At 43.4% G+C, this 17,778-nt stretch overlaps 1 protein-coding gene across 2 annotated transcripts in view; it reads right to left on the bottom strand.

Moving 5' to 3' along the window:
• ERG (ETS transcription factor ERG) overlaps window positions 1-17,778 on the bottom strand; it is a 58,585-nt gene that overhangs the window by 4,946 nt on the left and 35,861 nt on the right. Inside the window, exons 3-8 of one of the 2 annotated variants that reach the window (XM_082278156.1) lie at window positions 12,583-12,734; window positions 9,807-10,010; window positions 8,824-8,904; window positions 6,809-6,880; window positions 1,693-1,761; window positions 1,299-1,355 (exon numbers count right to left, since the gene is read on the bottom strand). In XM_082278156.1, coding sequence (XP_082134282.1) covers window positions 1,299-1,355; window positions 1,693-1,761; window positions 6,809-6,880; window positions 8,824-8,904; window positions 9,807-10,010; window positions 12,583-12,734 — 635 coding nt within the window. The remainder of the gene's footprint in view (window positions 1-1,298; window positions 1,356-1,692; window positions 1,762-6,808; window positions 6,881-8,823; window positions 8,905-9,806; window positions 10,011-12,582; window positions 12,735-17,778) is intronic. The other variant, XM_082278157.1, reaches the window with a different exon arrangement.

The following is a 17,778-nucleotide window of genomic DNA, read 5'->3' as shown; positions in this document are numbered from 1 at the left end:
CCTTTTGTTATGCATTAAATGCAGATGTATGTATTCAGAATGTAAGCTTTGTTATGAAGCATTCTGGTGGTGGAATCCCCATCCCTGGAGGTGTCCAAGGAAGGGCTGGAGGTGGCACTCAGTGCTCTGGGCTGGTGACAAGGTGGGCATCGGGCACAGCTGGGACTCGATGAGCCTATGTCAGCCCCACAATGCCTGTAGCATCTTAGTATTTCCCTCTAGGAACTCCCTCTGGAAATGAAAACTTAGCTTGGTCTGAAGTCCAACAGGGAAAACAGGAAGGCTGTGACAGCAGGACCAAAGCCAAAGTGATGGGCTGCAAGCACTGAGTGACCCTGTCACTTCTACAGCCAACAAGACAATCAGGTTACATTCCTTACACATTTAAATAATCTGTGCAGCTCACACACAGAGCCATTAAATGGCCCTCAGGACTTACATAAATCACCAGTATATTTCTAGGAAGATTCTCATGGTTGGAAGGCCAGATTAGATAAAACACTGCTTGGGCAAAAATCAGTGTAATACTTCCCAGGCAGTCTGTGCAGGAGTTAATGAGACCTATTCATGCACAGTGTTGTTTAGTTATAACAAAAACCAGAATAATGATTTAAAATCCATGTGATAAAAACTGGCTCAGAGTCTTCTGAGCTAAGAATATCCTCTAAATCTCTTTTATTTCCTCCTTCTAACTTTTTGCTGTTAACAAAAGCCATGACTGACTCAGGACCTTTGTAGTGCTCTCCAGCTACCTGTCCAAAATGCAGCTGAATTTGCATTAAGGGATTAGGTCCCACCCCATGGATTTGCAGCTTTGAAAACACAGAAGGCCCCCATTTTGCTACACCAATACTTTCCAAACCCATAAACTTCTACTTTCTCCTCAGTTTCCCAACAGACTGAGAATCCCTCTAATATTCCTGTTGTGTTTCAGGAGCCAAATTCAAATGGGTTTCTGTAGGCTGTAATCCATTCCCTTTTTTTGGGCTCATGTACATTTTCCAGCTGTTGGTATTTCAGCTACTGGGGTCTTTTGACATCTCTACCTTCCACCTTTGCACCCACACTGTAGGTAGATTTTTTTAATAGCATTTTCATTCTGCAAGGTTGTCACTGCCTTTAAACATCACATTCATCCCAAATCCAGCTGCAGAGCCAACCCCATACACATCTGGGGTTTTAGTGATCTCCAGCTGTAGGGGTCTGAACCAGATTGTGCAGTCTGGCTGGTAGGTGAGAGCTGCCCTTCTCATCATGTTCAACAAACCCAGGCAGAACGCAAACCAAATGACACCCACCTAACTGAGGACGCTGGTCTTCTGTTTTGGGAACTGTTGAGGATGATGGCTGAGTAGCTGAAAAATGGAAAAAAAAAAACCCCATGTAGTTATTTTTCCAGTTAGGAAGTTGCTCACCAAACCTGTAAGAGATCCCTAGGCCTGGAACTCCTGCTGCTCTCTGCCCCAGGATAGACACAAGAGGATTTAAAGCTCACAAAAAGCTTTTTAAGGCTCTATGGTGATGGACTCGATGAAGTTTGAGTTTAAGGAGGGATGTGGCTGCCCAGTGACATCTCCCAGAATTGCCCTTACAATTGGCTTTCCAAAAATGCACAGATAAAACCCCTCCAGAGCTCCTATAATTCCCTCTGTAGTCTAATCCATGTTTCCCCAGCTGTGCAGATGCTTTTACCTTTTGACTGAGGGCTGGGGTGGGTGTGACTCGTCCATGCTGATCTCCTGGCTTGCTCATAAGGCAAATCTGGGAAGGAAAAGGACACCTATTCATGCAGATATGGCATCAAGTGGTGATGTCCAGAAAGGGTAGGTTTAGGGGGGGACCTCAAGATTTGGAAAATTACTGAAATAGGAAGGCAATTCTTTGTTGAAACCTCCCAAATTCAGCATCTAGCAGTATTTCCTTGTAAGAAGACAGGCTTTAGTTGATTTATTCCTTTCTGCTTCTTGGGACAAGCTCCTTAAATTTACACATCTAAATTTTCATTTCCCTTTCTTTCATTTACTCGTTACTTCTATTTTATTTCAGTGCTTTAGCATATAAAAAAAATTAAAAAACTAAACCATAAAAGCTTTCTTCATAAAGCAAATGTAGTAAATTCAAATGTTTGGCTTACCCTTAGAAATCTTTGGCAGTTTCCTGTGCTTTTCCACGGCTGACTTTAACACATTAGCTAAAATTGCTGCCAAAATCAGAGACTTATGGAACTTCCAGGACCTCAGGAAGGTAGCAGTGCCCACCTGGTGGAACTAAGTTGGTGCAGATGTCTTGACTCTCAACACTACTTGTGCTTTATTTCAGAGTTCATGTTTGGAAATGAGACCAGTTAGGAAGCAAGGAAACAACCCCAGACTGGCTCTGTGCAAGGCAGGTCTGCCCCTTTCCAAGCACTGGGAGAAGCAGCATTGCATGGAAATAAAGTGTAAAGTGTGAAATGCATAACCAAATGGCCTTTAATTTATTTGGTCTGTTTGGCCTGCCAGCACTTCCACCTCCCAGAACCCTGCACTTCAAAACCTCTGCTTTTGCTGAGATTTGCAATTGGTCTTTGTACTGCATTTTCATCATGAGTAACCTTGAATCCCTGATTTCTTGAGAACTAGTCCACAGCCTCAGAGAAAATCATGTGCATTGTGCAGGTGCTCATCTCTGAGGAGAGCACTGGTGCACAGGTGAATCATTGTGACCTGCAGGTGTCTGCCCAGGCTGAGATCAACACTGCTGTTTACTCAGAGACTTTACCACCTGGCAAAAAAATTCCAGAATTACTCTGGTCGTAATTCCAGTGGGTTCTGAGTTCTGTCTGCACAGCGGGGGCTCAGCTGTGGGAGGCTTGCATGCCTCTTGTCCAGTCCTGCCAGTTCCATGGCAGGTTCTCCATGGTAGGTTCTCCACCTCCTCTCTAGATTCCCTTGCCAGGCAGATTCTGGTGACATGAAGAACCTATTTTTCCCTCCAGTTTTTCCATTCTCTGCCCAGAAAGATGCTGTCCCAACCACAACTCCACCCACAATCTCATCTCCTTTCTCCTTTCTCCTGTCTCTTTTCTTCCTTCTCCTCCCCCCCTTTCTCCTATTTTTGGATCTCCAAACTATCAGACACCTGTGCCCTGAGAGGACAGGGAGATGCTGTGTGTGCTTGTACTTGGTGGCACTTGAAACACATTTGGTACAAATTCAGTACAGTGAGAAAGATGTTTTGCCTTTTAACTCAACACATCACAAGATGATCTTTTGACTACGCCCTCTCCATGAAAAGAAAAATCCAGTTATCAGCTTTTCTTGAAATAGAGCAAAGTTCCAGCTTCATTCTTAGTTCAGCATCGTGCCTGGATAAACACGTTGTTATTCCAGATAAGTAGATCTGTTCTTGTCCATGAGATATCAGCACAACATGTCCTTATCTTGGACAGATCGCTGATGGGAATGCTCCTGTTTGGAGAGACAAACCCCAACCAGGTGTCCTTGAGCTCCTGAGAGCCTCATTGTGTTACTGTCACTGAAACCCCGTGTTCTGTTGTAAAGGTGACTGGAGAAACCCTCCTTTGTCACTGCAAGCCCTGCTCATTTCCCATTTTCTATTGTAGTGCCTTAACAATGGCAGTGCTTAATTACTCTCTCCAGAACTGCACCCCAGGATTTGGCTGATTCCCACTGAACATTATTTATTCCCCCTCCCTCCTCATTTTTGACCTTTTTCATGTCATCAAGTGATTGTCCCCAGGGTCTGCTTTTGCTCTCACATGAACAGTGCTTTGTTATGGGAAAGCTTCTTTGCAGTCTGGTTGAAATGTGACATTTAACTCAAAGGAAAGCCACAGAATAAGCCAACAAAACAGTTTCCTGAAAGAAAACTGAATTTTTGCAAAACCCCCTTTTTTTTCTGAATAAAAATTCTGATTTTCAAGACATCCATCAACTTTCAATTGTAAAAGATAAAATAAAACAATGCTTCCAAAATCACTACAGTTTTTTGTAGAAAATGTTTAGTTCTGCACAGAACAGAGACACCCTAAAACCAAACTGCAATTCCACAAGTAATTGTGTGAACACAGAAAGATGTTGACACAAAGCATTCTGTTTCCTGAGCGTCATTTTAAATGTGAGTTAGGTAAAAAAACTGAAGTGAAGGAGCTCCCCATGTCTGACATGTGCTTTAGGACCTTTTCCTCTAGAGAAAATTAACATTTTATTTCTCCATCACACAGAGGATGGAAGAAATACTAAAATAATGGACCTTGTCAGGGAACAAAAAATCCCAATTTTCATTCAAGTCCAGTGGAAAATAGACTCATTCCAGCCTTTGCCTCAAATCCTCTCAACTGGCATAGCTTTTCTTGCAGGACACCAGGTCCCTCTGGCCTTATGTTACATGTTCACTTCTGCTGGGAATTACTGAGAGTTTGGGGCCTCTGGATTTTTGTTTGGTAATTGTTTCTATAGTTCTGCTTTGTTTTCTCATCCCTATTTATGCTGGCATTCCCCAGTGCCACTGAGAGCTCCTGGGTGCCACAGTCTGCTTTAATGCTCCATGAAAATGTCTAATTTATTTGGAATATCCCTTCTTCTTAAACTGACACTAAGCAGGTGCTCTGTGACACTCTTTAATTTGATAATTATATCATGTTTCCTCAACCCCAGACCGTGATTTGAACAATTTCAAACCTCTGTATCTCTCAACATGCTCCAAAGATTTTTCCATATTCCCATGGCTTTCCCAGGCATTTCTAAGCACCTCCAAATTCAGCAGAGAGCCTTTTTGATAAGGGATGATTGACACAGCCTGCCATGCAAGGCCACACTTCTGGGGTATTTAATGGCACAGCCACATTTCCCATGTGGCTCTCCACCGTGGTTCTTCATTTGTTCACATTTTCCACTCTGGCCCACGAGCAGAGCAGTGGCTGTCACTGTGCCATAAATAAAGATGACTGTGTTAAGTTGCTCCTTCATGAGTGAAGGGGGCTCATTTGGAATCAGTAAGATATGCAAATAACTTGTGCCCTGTGCTGCATTTCTCAACTTGTATTTTCAGCTGTTAACATATTGCCAAGTGGTTTCTCCCTAATGAGCTTCCTGGGCACCTGGACAGGAATGCCTTAGAGGAATCTCTGGGTTTTAGTAACAACAGAATCACAGAATCACAGGATGGGTTGGGTTGAAAGGACCTTAAGGATCATCTTGTTCCACCCCCTGCCATGGGCAGGGACACCTCCCACTGTGCCAGGCTGCTCCAAGCCCCAATGTCCAGCCTGGCCTTGGGCACTGCCAGGGATCCAGGGGCAGCCCCAGCTGCTCTGGGCACCCTGTGCCAGGGCCTGCCCACCCTGCCAGGGAACAATTCCTGCCCAATCTCCCATCCAGCCCTGCCCTCTGGCACTGGGAAGCCATTCCCTGGCTCCTGGCCCTCCATGCCTTGGGAATTGTCTCTCTCCAGGTTTCCTGCAGCTCCTTCAGGCCCTGCAAGGCCACCCTGAGCCCAGCCCAAAGCTTCTCCTCTCCAGGCTGAACAATCCCAACTTAACTTAAGATGTCCATTAGTGGTGATGGGCTAATTAAGCAGTTCTTGATTTGTTTCTTATGATAGGCTGATTTAAATTCTATTGTAAACAGTTGTGGGGCATTTTGGTAAATGCCTTATGAAAGCCAAATTGTATGCATTGGATCAGCAGTTCCCTTTTTAGCCACTAATATAAACAAACAAATCTAGCAGGGTTTGATTTCCAAGGATCCAAACAGGTTGAATTTGTTGATGTAATTGCCTGGTAGTTGTTTCCTTATGTCTCTTTTCTAATTATCACTTAACAAATCTACAGACATGATTTACACATGTGTACAAGTGTATATAAAATGGTTATCTGTATGCACCCTCCTGGATTCTACCCTAGAGCACAGATAAAATAATTGCTATTCAAAACCCCTCTTTTTAATGTGAGAATGTATCTTTGGACCAGAGCTCAGCCAATTCCAGTGCATGTCCCTTCAGAACACTTGGATTTATGCCTCTGGCTCAGTAGTGGATTTCCTTTAAATTTAGTATTTTACTGTAGCTCCTCCTGATGTCCCTTAGTACTCTGCACTCATTATTGGAAAAGCAAATGTCCAGATGAGGCATTTTTCCAGCATTTTTTGTAGTGAAGGGTGATAAAAAGAAAATCTTTGGCTTCATAGCCATGTCCTCACCTTCTTTAATTATTCCCACTAGCCTTTCACAAATCACCACATCCACAACATTTTCACAGGCTTCAAAATTTTGAGCATTAAGAACTTCCTTATGTTTTGACTTTACTATTTAAGACTCTTAAACTCACAATCAGATTGTTGTGGGTTTTGCTTGCCTCAAACATAAGTAAAATGTAGATAGCAGGAGAAGCATGTATCCTGAATTTTTAGAGTATTTTTCCACAGTAGACTTCAAATAAAAGGGAATTTTAGCCCCATTTTAAAAACAGAGAGCTGAAGGGCATTGATCAGTGACTGTGCTGGGACAATGCAACAGAACCAGCAAATAGAGCTCAGGTTTCTGATTCCCTGGTGCTTTAAAAAGTTGATACATTTGCTTCAAAGACAGAGATTTGTGGAAGAAATGGACTTATTAAACTGCTCTCTTTAATTATTTCACTCTACACAATTACATGGACACACATATATGTGATACAGGTATATAATGTGTGGGTTCCAAATAGAGCCTCGTATTTATGAAAGGGGAGTTGAAGGAGGAAAAGAATGAGATATTTCAAGAGATGAAATGAGTAAGATCACAGCACACAAAACGTGGTCATTGTTCATACCTGGCCTGGTTGTAATTCTTTGTGTTGCTTCTGGATAAACTGATGTGTTTGGAAAAATAAAAGTGGCACCTCCTGAAGAGAAAGAAAAGGACATAACACCTAAAGATTCATTTCCACAGTCCCTAAATCCACTAACGTTTTCCCTCCTGTAGTGTGGATGAATGGAGACTTGGAACAACTAATTTCTGCCTTAGGACTGTTATATATAAAGTTCATTCCAATAATCTTTACATCTATGTAAATCCATTCAAATTACTGGATAAAAGTCTGTGAACAATTTGTTTTAAGGAAGGAGTCTTGTCAAGTTCAGGAAATCCCCTCTACCTCAACCACCTCCACCTGGGCAGGTGGCTTTGTATCCTCTGAAATAAAACCCCTTTGCCTTCATTAGTGAATTCCCAGAAAGGTACACATTTTCAACAGAGACTTTTGGGTCAGACCCTCAGAAATCTCATTAATCTTCCTCAGAGCGAAAAAATGAAAAATATTGAGCTTGATGTAGGAAATAGAATCTCCCTTTTCTCAGGCATTGAAATTGCTCTGACTTCACCAATGGACTTCTAATGACCCTCTCCAGGAACATGAAAAAGGTCAATTACTGCTGATATCAAGAACTTTTTTTCTAGCTCTTTTGTGATCCACTGAAAATTGAAACAACTAATTTTTCCATAAGCTGATGATCAGCATGGTATTATTCACACTCCCCAATGACAGATAACCTCATTTTGGTGAAATGAATTTCAGAATATCATTGTCAGTGCACACATAGAGAAAAAGATAACACACAGAACTGCTGAACAACACTTGGATATCTGTAAGTGGAAACTGCTTGGCAAATGAGAATCCCAAAAGCCAGAGATAGAAAAGACCATCACGTCCATCTATTTTTAAAAAGGACTTAAATCTTATTCCAAACCACATCAAAGTAAATGGGAAAATTTTTGTTGCCTTTGGTGGGGTTTGCAGCAGGCCTACAGCCCACAGCAGGACTTTGTTTGCCACTATGACCAGTGGCAAACCTCTAATCTCAGGGAAAAATCTTCTAATGCGGTGAATTTTGCTACGAAACTCAGAGTGAAAAATGAAATAAATTATGAAAGAAGCATTGCAATCCAAGTTTTGTTGTCTTTTTTCTTTTGCATTATCCTTTGTATTATCTTTTTCCTTTCTCATAGAGAATTGTTATTTCTGGTCACTGTAGGTAACTAATACCCTCAGGCATGATCATGCAATATTCCAAACGTCTTTTGTAGGGATATAAACCACATTATTGTAGGGATATAAACCACATTATTTGTATAGTTCCATGCCATCCTCTGTTGCACAACTGTTAGAGCAAGTTAAAATAGACTCTGAATTATTTTCATAAACATTTCAAGTTGCATCCTGAAAGATAGACAAGGCATGTGTCATCCTCCTACCTACACTCAACACTTTCCTGGGCCACATTAACAGAAGGGTGAATAGCAACAAAAACCATTTTACATTCAGATCAGACTTAGTGGTGATTACAACATCAGACTTAGTGGAAATTCCAGCTCAAGTCCCACACAGCCAGAAAATGAGATGAGCTAACTGCTTAAAGAGCAATTTTATTGATTTACATAATATTTACTGCATGGGAGGGGATACACCCCCATGCCCCAGAGCCCAAACCACTTCTGAGCTCCAAGAAGCTTCTAGGGATCTGTGGAGTAGATCTGACAGTAGAATGAGACAGAAGGACCAAAAAAATCCTCAGGTGAAAGGCACCAAACCTGCAGTTTTATGCTGTGTCAGGGACCCCTTTCTCTTGCAGGACACAAGAAACTTTTGCACCATTTTTGCACCATCTGGCCCTGCGTGATCTCACCTTTTCTCTGTGTGTCTGTGCAGAAAACACACAGACAGCAGGGAGGGGATTCTCTCGTCTCCCTCCTGATTTACCACTTCCATTTTTTAGCAAGCAGCCCATGGAAAGGAATCCTGTGCTTTTAGAAGATGACCTACAGCAGTGGGAGCAGTGCCAGCATTACCTGTGTTTCTAGCATGCATTAACCGTGGAGAGTTTTGTAAGGCCTTATCAACATCATCTGAAGTCAAATGTGGAAGAGGAGCTACAAAACAAAACAAAAAGCAACACCAAAATGTAAAAAAAATCGTGAATTATCTTCTTAAACCATATTTTCCCCTGCCAGGATTGCCTGAACGTGAGTCTATCTAAACAGCCTGCAGTTTGGAGGGAGGTGTGTGGGCTACAGGGTAAATTAGAGCATTCATTTATCTGGTAATCATAATTTATTATTATGAATGCACAAAATTTCTGGCTGGTTATTGATAGTGTGCGTGTGGAGGAGACTGCACCGCACTGGTGTTGCAATGCTTGGTGGTTTTTTCTCTAAAAACCATGTTTGTTTTAACTTCTTTAAACTGAGGCAAATTTTTCTCAAGCTTAGGTGAAAGCCCTCAAGCCAGGTAATCCCTAGTCCCTTTTTTCCCCATTGAAATTCTAACCATGCACTACAATTAATTTGCATTTGGACTTCAGGGACTGTTCCTTTTTTTCCGTGAATTTACAGAATTTTTTTTATTCAATTCAGTTAAATCTTCCCCATCCTATCCAGAGTACAGCAAACTGCTGCCAGTCCTTAGAATCATGCCTGGAATTCACTTTATGAATCAATGTTTGCACTCTCTTTTAGTTAAAATGGAAAGAAATGAGTATGTGACCAGAAAAAACATTAGCACTGAACCCTACGTGATTTTTCTTCCGGCTGAATATGGTGAGCTTCAACTTGATTTTTCTCTGAGATGGATACATAGAAGAGTCCCTAATTCTTCTCTTTGAGAAACATGAGTGAAATTAATGGGAATCTTTCCATCAAACTCATTAGGATTTGGGCTGGGCTCCCTATTATGTTCTTAGGAACAGCAACACTTGCAAGAGACACTTGAAAACCCAACTATTCACAGCAATAAATTTAGGATTGACTGCAGACACGACGGAGGACTGGCTTACTCTCTCTGAGGTAGTGTAGGTGTGACAGGAGGATGTCTGCATTGTAGCTGGGGGTGAGCCTCTGGAAGTCATCCTTGGTCATTTTGCAGAGCTCCTTGCCGTCGATGTTCTGGAAGAGCAGGATGTCCACGTCCGGCAGCCCGTACTCCTTCACCGCCCACTCCAGCCACTGGCGCACGTGGTCTGTGCTCCACAGCGTGGGGTCTGCGGGGCCACAGAGCATAAAATGAGCCAGGGAAGGGGAATTGCTGCAGCACTGGGCCACTGCAAAATAATCCCCGCTTCACTGACTGCTGGAGGAATTAATTTGGTGTGCTGAGTGCAAGGGAGAACAACTGTGGAGAACTGTGAGCTCTGAGTGTTAACAACAAACCCTGTGCTGCTGAGTGAGCTCCTTCTCCCACTCAGCTCTTCTGCCTCATTGTTTTTAGGCATTTTTAGCCACAGATTAGCAGAGCTTCTGGCCCACTGACAGCACCGCAAGCTGTAGCTGAACAATTTTCAAAACTCTCTGTTCAATCCTTATCTTTATTCAAGTGAAGTTTCCACTCATGTCTGAACGAATCTTTCTTGGGGGTAGGTTAAGTAAGCACTCACAGATTTGGGCAGTTATTTCACAAACTAGGGTGGGCCTCTAGTTAATAATATTAACTAGAATATTAAAATATTCTCCATTTTCTTTCCTAGACTGCTGTGTTGTACATTGCTACACCCATGTGGGTTTTTACTCAACACCTGAAGTACTGGCAAAACCATGTGGGGACAAAAAAGCCCCAAACAGTCCAGATTTCAAGCAAAATGTTTTTTCATGAATCCTTTATTTTAACTTACACTTCTTATTTTTCCTCCAAATTCCTCATTTTCTATTTCTCTCCCATTCTACTTTTCCTTGTTCTTGAGTAAGGAACCAACAACACAAAAGTCCCTCGGCTCCTACCATGAAGAATTTATACTTTTTGCAGAAAAAAGATTAAAGCCAAGGGGAAACAAATTCTTCAGGAGCTTCTGCCTTATCATCTTAGCGATTCTGTGAGTTTGTGATATCCTCAAACATGGAGGTCAGTTGGCTGTTTCCCATCACAAGAAAATCTGGGACATAAATGACAGCCTAAATAGCTTTTCTGTGGCTCAACTTCAGTGCCATTCCCTCTATTTTGACTGTTGTTGAGTCTGGTCTGAAAGAGGTGGAAACCTCCTGAATTCCACCAAAACCCATTTAAAATAATGCCTCCATCTGATATGAAATAAGCAGGAATCTGAAGGGATTCAAGTCTGGTGGTAAATCTTAGGTCTGGATGGGATTTCTCACCTACAGCACAGAACTCTGAAAACTTTAGTTTGGTCTGAAGTAAACAACCAAACACCAGGAAATTTACCAAAATATTTTGATTATGTCTGTATTTTTAAACACTCCTTATTTATGATAAACAGGAAGTTACCACAGCTGGAAATGTGAATTTTTCTTTTTTACTTCTAACTTTACCACATGAACTGCCCACTGCCTATGCAGTAATCAAAAACAACTGATTTTCACCCAATAATTTCTTTAAGTGACCTCAAAACAGCAAGGCTGTGACTGTGACCATCTTCTTCCTTGGAAGTCATTCAAATCCACCTCAAACACACCTCCAGGAATACACTGAATAAAAAATCCCTTGCTGAGCTAACCGTGCTAAGGATTACTAAAAGACTTTAAAAAAAAAAGTGCCAAACACCAGGAAGAAGAATATTTTAGAAGAACATTCAAAAGTTGTGTATTTCAGTGTTGGCAGGACACTCATTATTCAGAGCATCACTCTCCTGTGTCCAGAACAGAATTGACAATTCCATTGCAGGGGACACTGCAACAGATTTGTCCACACCTTTCTTGACAAATAACTGAAATAATCACAGCTTGCAAAATTGGCCACAGTCAGTACTCTTGCATGTGTAAGCAACTGAAAAACTGTAAGAATATTAAGCAACATGGCAGAGGCAGAAATATTTCAGACAGGCACCTCTCTGCTGGAGAAGAACCAGCAGCAAGGCATTCCCTCCTGGCTGCAGGTGTTGAGTTTACCCTGTGCGTACCCTGTGGTTTAGGAACACCCACAGATGCCATGATGCTTTGACTTGGAAACAGGCATGCTAATTATTCTGCAAAATATTCCAGGTTTGTTTGGAGGACAAAGCAGCCAGAAGTGACAAGAAGGCAGCCTTCTTGTCCCATGAACTGCTGAATCCCACAGCCAAGCCTGCCAAGGCTGACCAAGAATTTCTCAACTGTGCTCTTACATTGCAGTGGAGTTGTCAGTTTGCTTATTAAAATGTTTTATGCTGCCCAGACTCAGGGGATAACCCACATAAAGGCTTTTCATGCCCTGTTTGGTCCCACAGAAATGACTGTGTTTTGGTATTTTCACAGATAACCTTGCTGCAGTGATCCTTTCTCTCTCTCCCACACACCTCGTGCCCAGCTTGTCCAAGGGATAAGAAATAGAAGTGGCTCTTCCTTTTGCCCACTTTAGGGTGAAATCCTCCAAAAGGAGCTATAGGACTCAGATAAGATCTGAGTGCCTTTTATCAGCCCATTCTGCTGCTGAAATGAGAAGAACAGATTGGAGGTGTTCCCACTGTGATCCCTCTCAGCTCATTCTCTCAATAACCCCTACAAATTACTGCTCTTTTCCTCCTGATCACCTGCCTTGGTAATTTTCTCCAGACCCTCTTAAATAATCTTAGTAGACTGGAGAGAAATGCTTTTTTTAGCATGCCATTTTGGTGCAGAGGGTCTAACCTGCTGGCACAATGACTCTTCGTTCATTGGTCGTCATGTTTGGGGGTGGAACGTGCTTCTCCTCCATGTAGTTTCCATAGTTCATCCCAACACTGTCTGAGCTGCTCACCATCTTCCCTCCTTTTGCCACGCTGCAGTCATCTGGAGAATTCCTAGGCATACAAGAAAGGTGTGCTTCCATTATTATTCCAGTCCTTATTAATATCACCTGCAGAGAATCACCTGGAATGAAATGGAAAACTGGGAGTCGAGCACCTGGAAACTCAGTACCCCCCACCCAGTGACTCTGCTGATTGCTCCAGTTGTCTAAAATCACCAACCAGGTTCAGTGGACCATATATTGATTTTTATTATCACAGGATCAGGCTCTCAGATCTCTTCAGAAATTATAAACACTAATAATTTAATTCCAGACATGGAATGGAGGTTTGGTCATGAGCTTGTTCAGCCTGGTGGCTGCAAGGAGCTGCAACTTCCCTCTCCAAACATCTCAGAGACAACTGAGAAACACTTAATGCACTTAATTCACATTTTCTGGGGGAAAACTATTCTTTGTTGCCGTTGTCCAAGCAGTCCAAGGCTTGGAGAGCTGCCCACCTCCACTGCCATCATTGTTCCACACTCAGTTGCACTTCATGTCATGCAATGTATTCACATTCCTACGTAAGGCTCACAAAAAAAGGGAACATTTGCCAAAGCCATGATTCAAAATACCACACGCATGACTGGAAAAACCTTTCAGCTCCTGACTAGCTCAGTCTCCATGGTACTGTAGTCAAGACAGGGAAATCTGCAGAGGATCTGCAACCAGACACCTCTTTAATTTTGGCTTTGCTCTCTGAATAGAGTCTTTAGGTTTAACATCCCACAGGGGGTTCCCTAATGGCATTTTAATTGCATCACAGTTTTCTTTCTGGCAGACACAGACATATTTGTCCCTTAATTTAATGTCTACAACGTGTTTCATCAGAAGGAGAAAAATTGTTACAAAAGTCAAAATAAAGAACTCAGCCATGGGGAATACCTTTAAATGTAAGGAGGCTGTTTGGCAAGGGAAGGAGGGTGTTAGCTGGGGCTTGGTTTCTTTAGCAATACCTCATTACTAACAAGCTTTCTTTTAGTCCTGCCATTTAACTCCTGAAATTGTGCCGTGGTCTCACTAAACAAGAGGCAAGTCACAGATTCATGGAATCATGGAATCACAGAGTGGTTTGGACTGGAAGGGACCTGAAAGCCCATCCAGTGCTACCCTTGCCATGGGCAGGGACACCTCCCACTGTGCCAGGCTGCTCCAAGCCCCAATGTCCAGCCTGGCCTTGGGCACTGCCAGGGATCCAGGGGCAGCCCCAGCTGCTCTGGGCACCCTGTGCCAGGGCCTGCCCACCCTGCCAGGGAACAATTCCTGCCCAATCTCCCATCCAGCCCTGCCCTCCTTCACTTTAAGGACTTTCCCCCTTGTCCTGTCACTCCATGCCTTGTCCAAAGTCCCTCTCCAGCTCTCCTGGAGCCCCTTTCAGGCCCCTTGTGTTGACTGCTCAGCACTGCCTTGGCTCAGGAACTAACACAGTTATAATTCTCACACGCGTGTTTTGAAAAAATACCAAGTACTAAGGAAGCTGAGATACTTAGTGCACATCTTAATTAATAACAGCAATTTCTTTTCTACCCAGTGGTCCCACTAAGTTTACCCTTCTGTGTTAAGATAGATATTAAAGAAAAAAAATCACCTGCTGATGACTTTCAGTTTAAAAATAAAATATGTCACAAGATGTCATTCAATGGATGACAAAATCTTCTTTAGGAGAAGGAAGAGGGCCTTGAATGTTGCCTGGAAAATGTTGGCTTAGCACACTTTTTCCAAGATGCCTCTAAACACATCACATATGAAACCTGCCCTGTGTAAAAGCCCTGCGACTGCTCTGTCAGCCACAGGACTGAAAAACAACCACGAGGGAAAACACAGTCAGCACCTGCCACTGCGTGGTGGTGAATTCAGCCCTTCCTCTCACAACCAGAGCACTTGGGCAATGTTTTCTCAGGTTTAGTTTTGCTCTCCTACCACACACCACTAAATATAACCTTGGGATGCAGCCTATTTCTGTCCAAACAGAGCTGAGCAAAACAAAGCTGCTTTTTGTTTCAGACACAAACGCTGAAGAAGAGCTTTTGTGATGACTCCTTGTGAGTGAAATGTTGGCTTCTTCTGCTTCCCTTTCACAAATACGAATGGCATAAATGCATGAGTGAGTCTGCACTTTAAATTATGGATATTTGGGAACATCCTCCACCACCTGCCCTTATACCTGTGCAGATGTGGGCTATGACTCCCCAAAACGGTTCTGTTACAAAGAACTATTTGGCCCATACACTGAATTTTTAGAAACAGAGAGCTAGCAACATCCTTTAGCTTAACTATTTAATTTTGGTTTTTTTTTCTGGGGACAGAAACCGGGGATAGAGGGACTCCAAAGTGAAATATCCCATCAGTAGCAGCCTACAGCACTTCTACAGGCAATGGTGCATTAAAACACTCTTGTAAACACTGAGCAGTAAATGATGTGAAAGATCCAGTAGCACACAGCTTTTGGCAATCTGACAGGGCTTCTGAGATGCTTTTTTGATCTGAATATAAACAGACAGGGGTGGGGAAGAAGATCATAAGTAAGTCATAACTTTTCATTAAAATCCAGAAGCAGATGGTCAAGGGTTTTGTCCCTTCAGCTCGCTGGGTGGACAAGCAAATCCCCCATCCATCAAATCTCCTAAGACCACGCTTAATTTCAGGCACGGAATCAGCTCTGTGGGATTTAACAGGACTACTCAAATTGAGTGTGTGCCCTAAACACTGAGCCAAGGCTTAACTCAACTGCCTGGAACAAACTTCTACAGTACAGAAAGCAAAACTGAAAACGCAAGCAGACGCAAGAAAATGGTGTTTCTAGTGCCCAGAACAACAAGAGAGTGATTGTCTACAAAGGGGTTTTTTTAGGACTTTCTGTGAGTCTGCTTTATTTCTGAACCACTGGGGGAGCAGGGTGGAAAAGCAGCTTTTGGAAAGTGTGCCCAGAGTGAAGGGTGCAGCTCTGCAGTGATTCATCCCCAGCTCCAGGTCTGAAATGAAACCAGAGGTGTTTTTCTTCACGGCTGCCTGTTATTTTTGCCCTTTGTAAATATACTGTTACACCTGGAATTCACAAAAAAAAAAAAAATTAAAAAGAGGTAGGACTACACACAATCATGGTACCCAAGAACACTTTGTCCAGTCTTGAGCTGATAAATGTCTGCTGAGAAAGTATTTTCTCCTTGGACCTTGAAAGCCTCACCTTTATACCGGGTTACTCAAAATCAAGCTGATTTGATGGTTAAATTTATCACCCACTCCTACCAAAGCTGATTGGAGTTTTGCCAGCCATTGACTCTGATGAAAGCAGATGTAAGTTCATAAATAAGTGCATGAAACACACTTTTTCCTTTCCACTATGCTACTATTTTCCCCATGTGACATAAAACACCTGTGTTGTGTCCAAGTGCAAGGTGTCAGAGAAATTCAGATTAGGAATCAGCAAAACCCTACATATGTCATTCCTGTTGTATAAACTCCTCTATTTAATATTTCTGAGTTTCAGAGGGAAATAAACGAGAAAAAATGTATTCTCCAAATATCTACATGTCTTCAGAAGTTTATTTAATAAGCACAGCTTGGATTACAGAGGCTGCTACAAGGTCAGCTCATACCGAGGGCATTGCAAAGCTTGCTCAGCCTCATCCTCATTCACTGCAGCCTGCTCACGTTGTAGTGAATTCGGTCAGTGCTGCCTCCCCAAAGAGTTTGTCACTGAAAAGAAGAAGAAAAAACCTGAAACTTCCCTGAGATTCATTACTCTGAGATACAGTGGGGATAGCCAGACCCTCCCTGGTGAGAAGGAGCCTGTGCTAAGACTCTGAAAAGCACTTCCAGGCGTGATTTCAGAGGCATCAACACTTCTCAGAGAATCCCAGAATGGTTTGGGTTGGAAGGGAACTTAAAGATCACCTTGTTCCACCCCCCTGCCATGGCAGGGACACCTTCCACTGTGCCAGGCTGCTCCAAGCCCCAATGTCCAGCCTGGCCTTGGGCACTGCCAGGGATCCAGGGGCAGCCCCAGCTGCTCTGGGCACCCTGTGCCAGGGCCTGCCCACCCTGCCAGGGAACAATTCCTGCCCAATCTCCCATCCAGCCCTGCCCTCTGGCACTGGGAAGCCATTCCCTGGCTCCTGGCCCTCCATGCCTTGGGAATTGTCTCTCTCCAGCTTTCCTGCAGCTCCTTCAGGCCCTGCAAGGCCACCCTGAGCTCAGCCCAAAGCTTCTCCTCTCCAGGCTGAACAATCCCAGCTCTCACAGCCTTTCCTCCCAGCAGAGCTGCTCCATCCCTCTGCTCATCCTGGTGCCTCCTCTGGACTCCCTTCCAAGACTTCTTGTGAGAGCAAAATTTCCCACAGAGAAGTCCAGCACAACAGAGGCATGAAAATGCCAGAAAACTCACACTGGTCAAAATCTCCCTGGGGTGCTCCCACAGGCTCCTGCCCCACTGCTCAGTGTACTGGGCTGGGGAGCTGTACACAAAGAAGTAAATAAATGGGTGAGTAAGTAACTGGAAAAGGGATGGCCAGGGTGGGAACAAGCTGCCAGGTCTGTGGAAGGCAGGGAAGTCCCTCAGAAACACACCACGGGCTAAAGCTGCTTAAGCTGCTGCTGAAGCCATGGCTAATCTTTGCTATAAGGTGTCAAAAGCAGCCCTAAGAAGACAAAAGAAAAGAAAAAAGAAAACTGTAGCCTCCCCTGGGCTACTCAAGTCATGGCACTGCTCTGCTCCATGTAGGGCTTGGCATGGTCCAGCAGCCCCAACAGGCCATGGCCATGGCGAGGAGGGAAGGGGGCATCCCCCTGCAAACAGAGCACCCAAAACAGGGGCAAACACCTCTGTGTGGGGTGCCCTGGGCTCGGTGGGTGCTCAGGGTTACATGGGGTTGGCCCAGGGTCACTCAGAGATGTCACCTGGAGGCACCTCTGGTTCCTTTCTCCCGTGACAGCACACAGAGAGTTGTTGGCTTTCTGTGAGCAAAACAGAAGGTGCTTTTTTACTGAGCTGTACACACAGCAACCATCCATCTCCAATTAAATAATAATTTTGGCTAATTCAATCTTTTAATTTTCTT

This window comes from Coloeus monedula (genome assembly GCF_965178545.1).
Source record: "Coloeus monedula genome assembly, chromosome: 3".
Lineage (NCBI taxonomy): Eukaryota > Metazoa > Chordata > Aves > Passeriformes > Corvidae > Coloeus > Coloeus monedula.
This window is presented reverse-complemented; position numbering and strand designations above follow the sequence as displayed.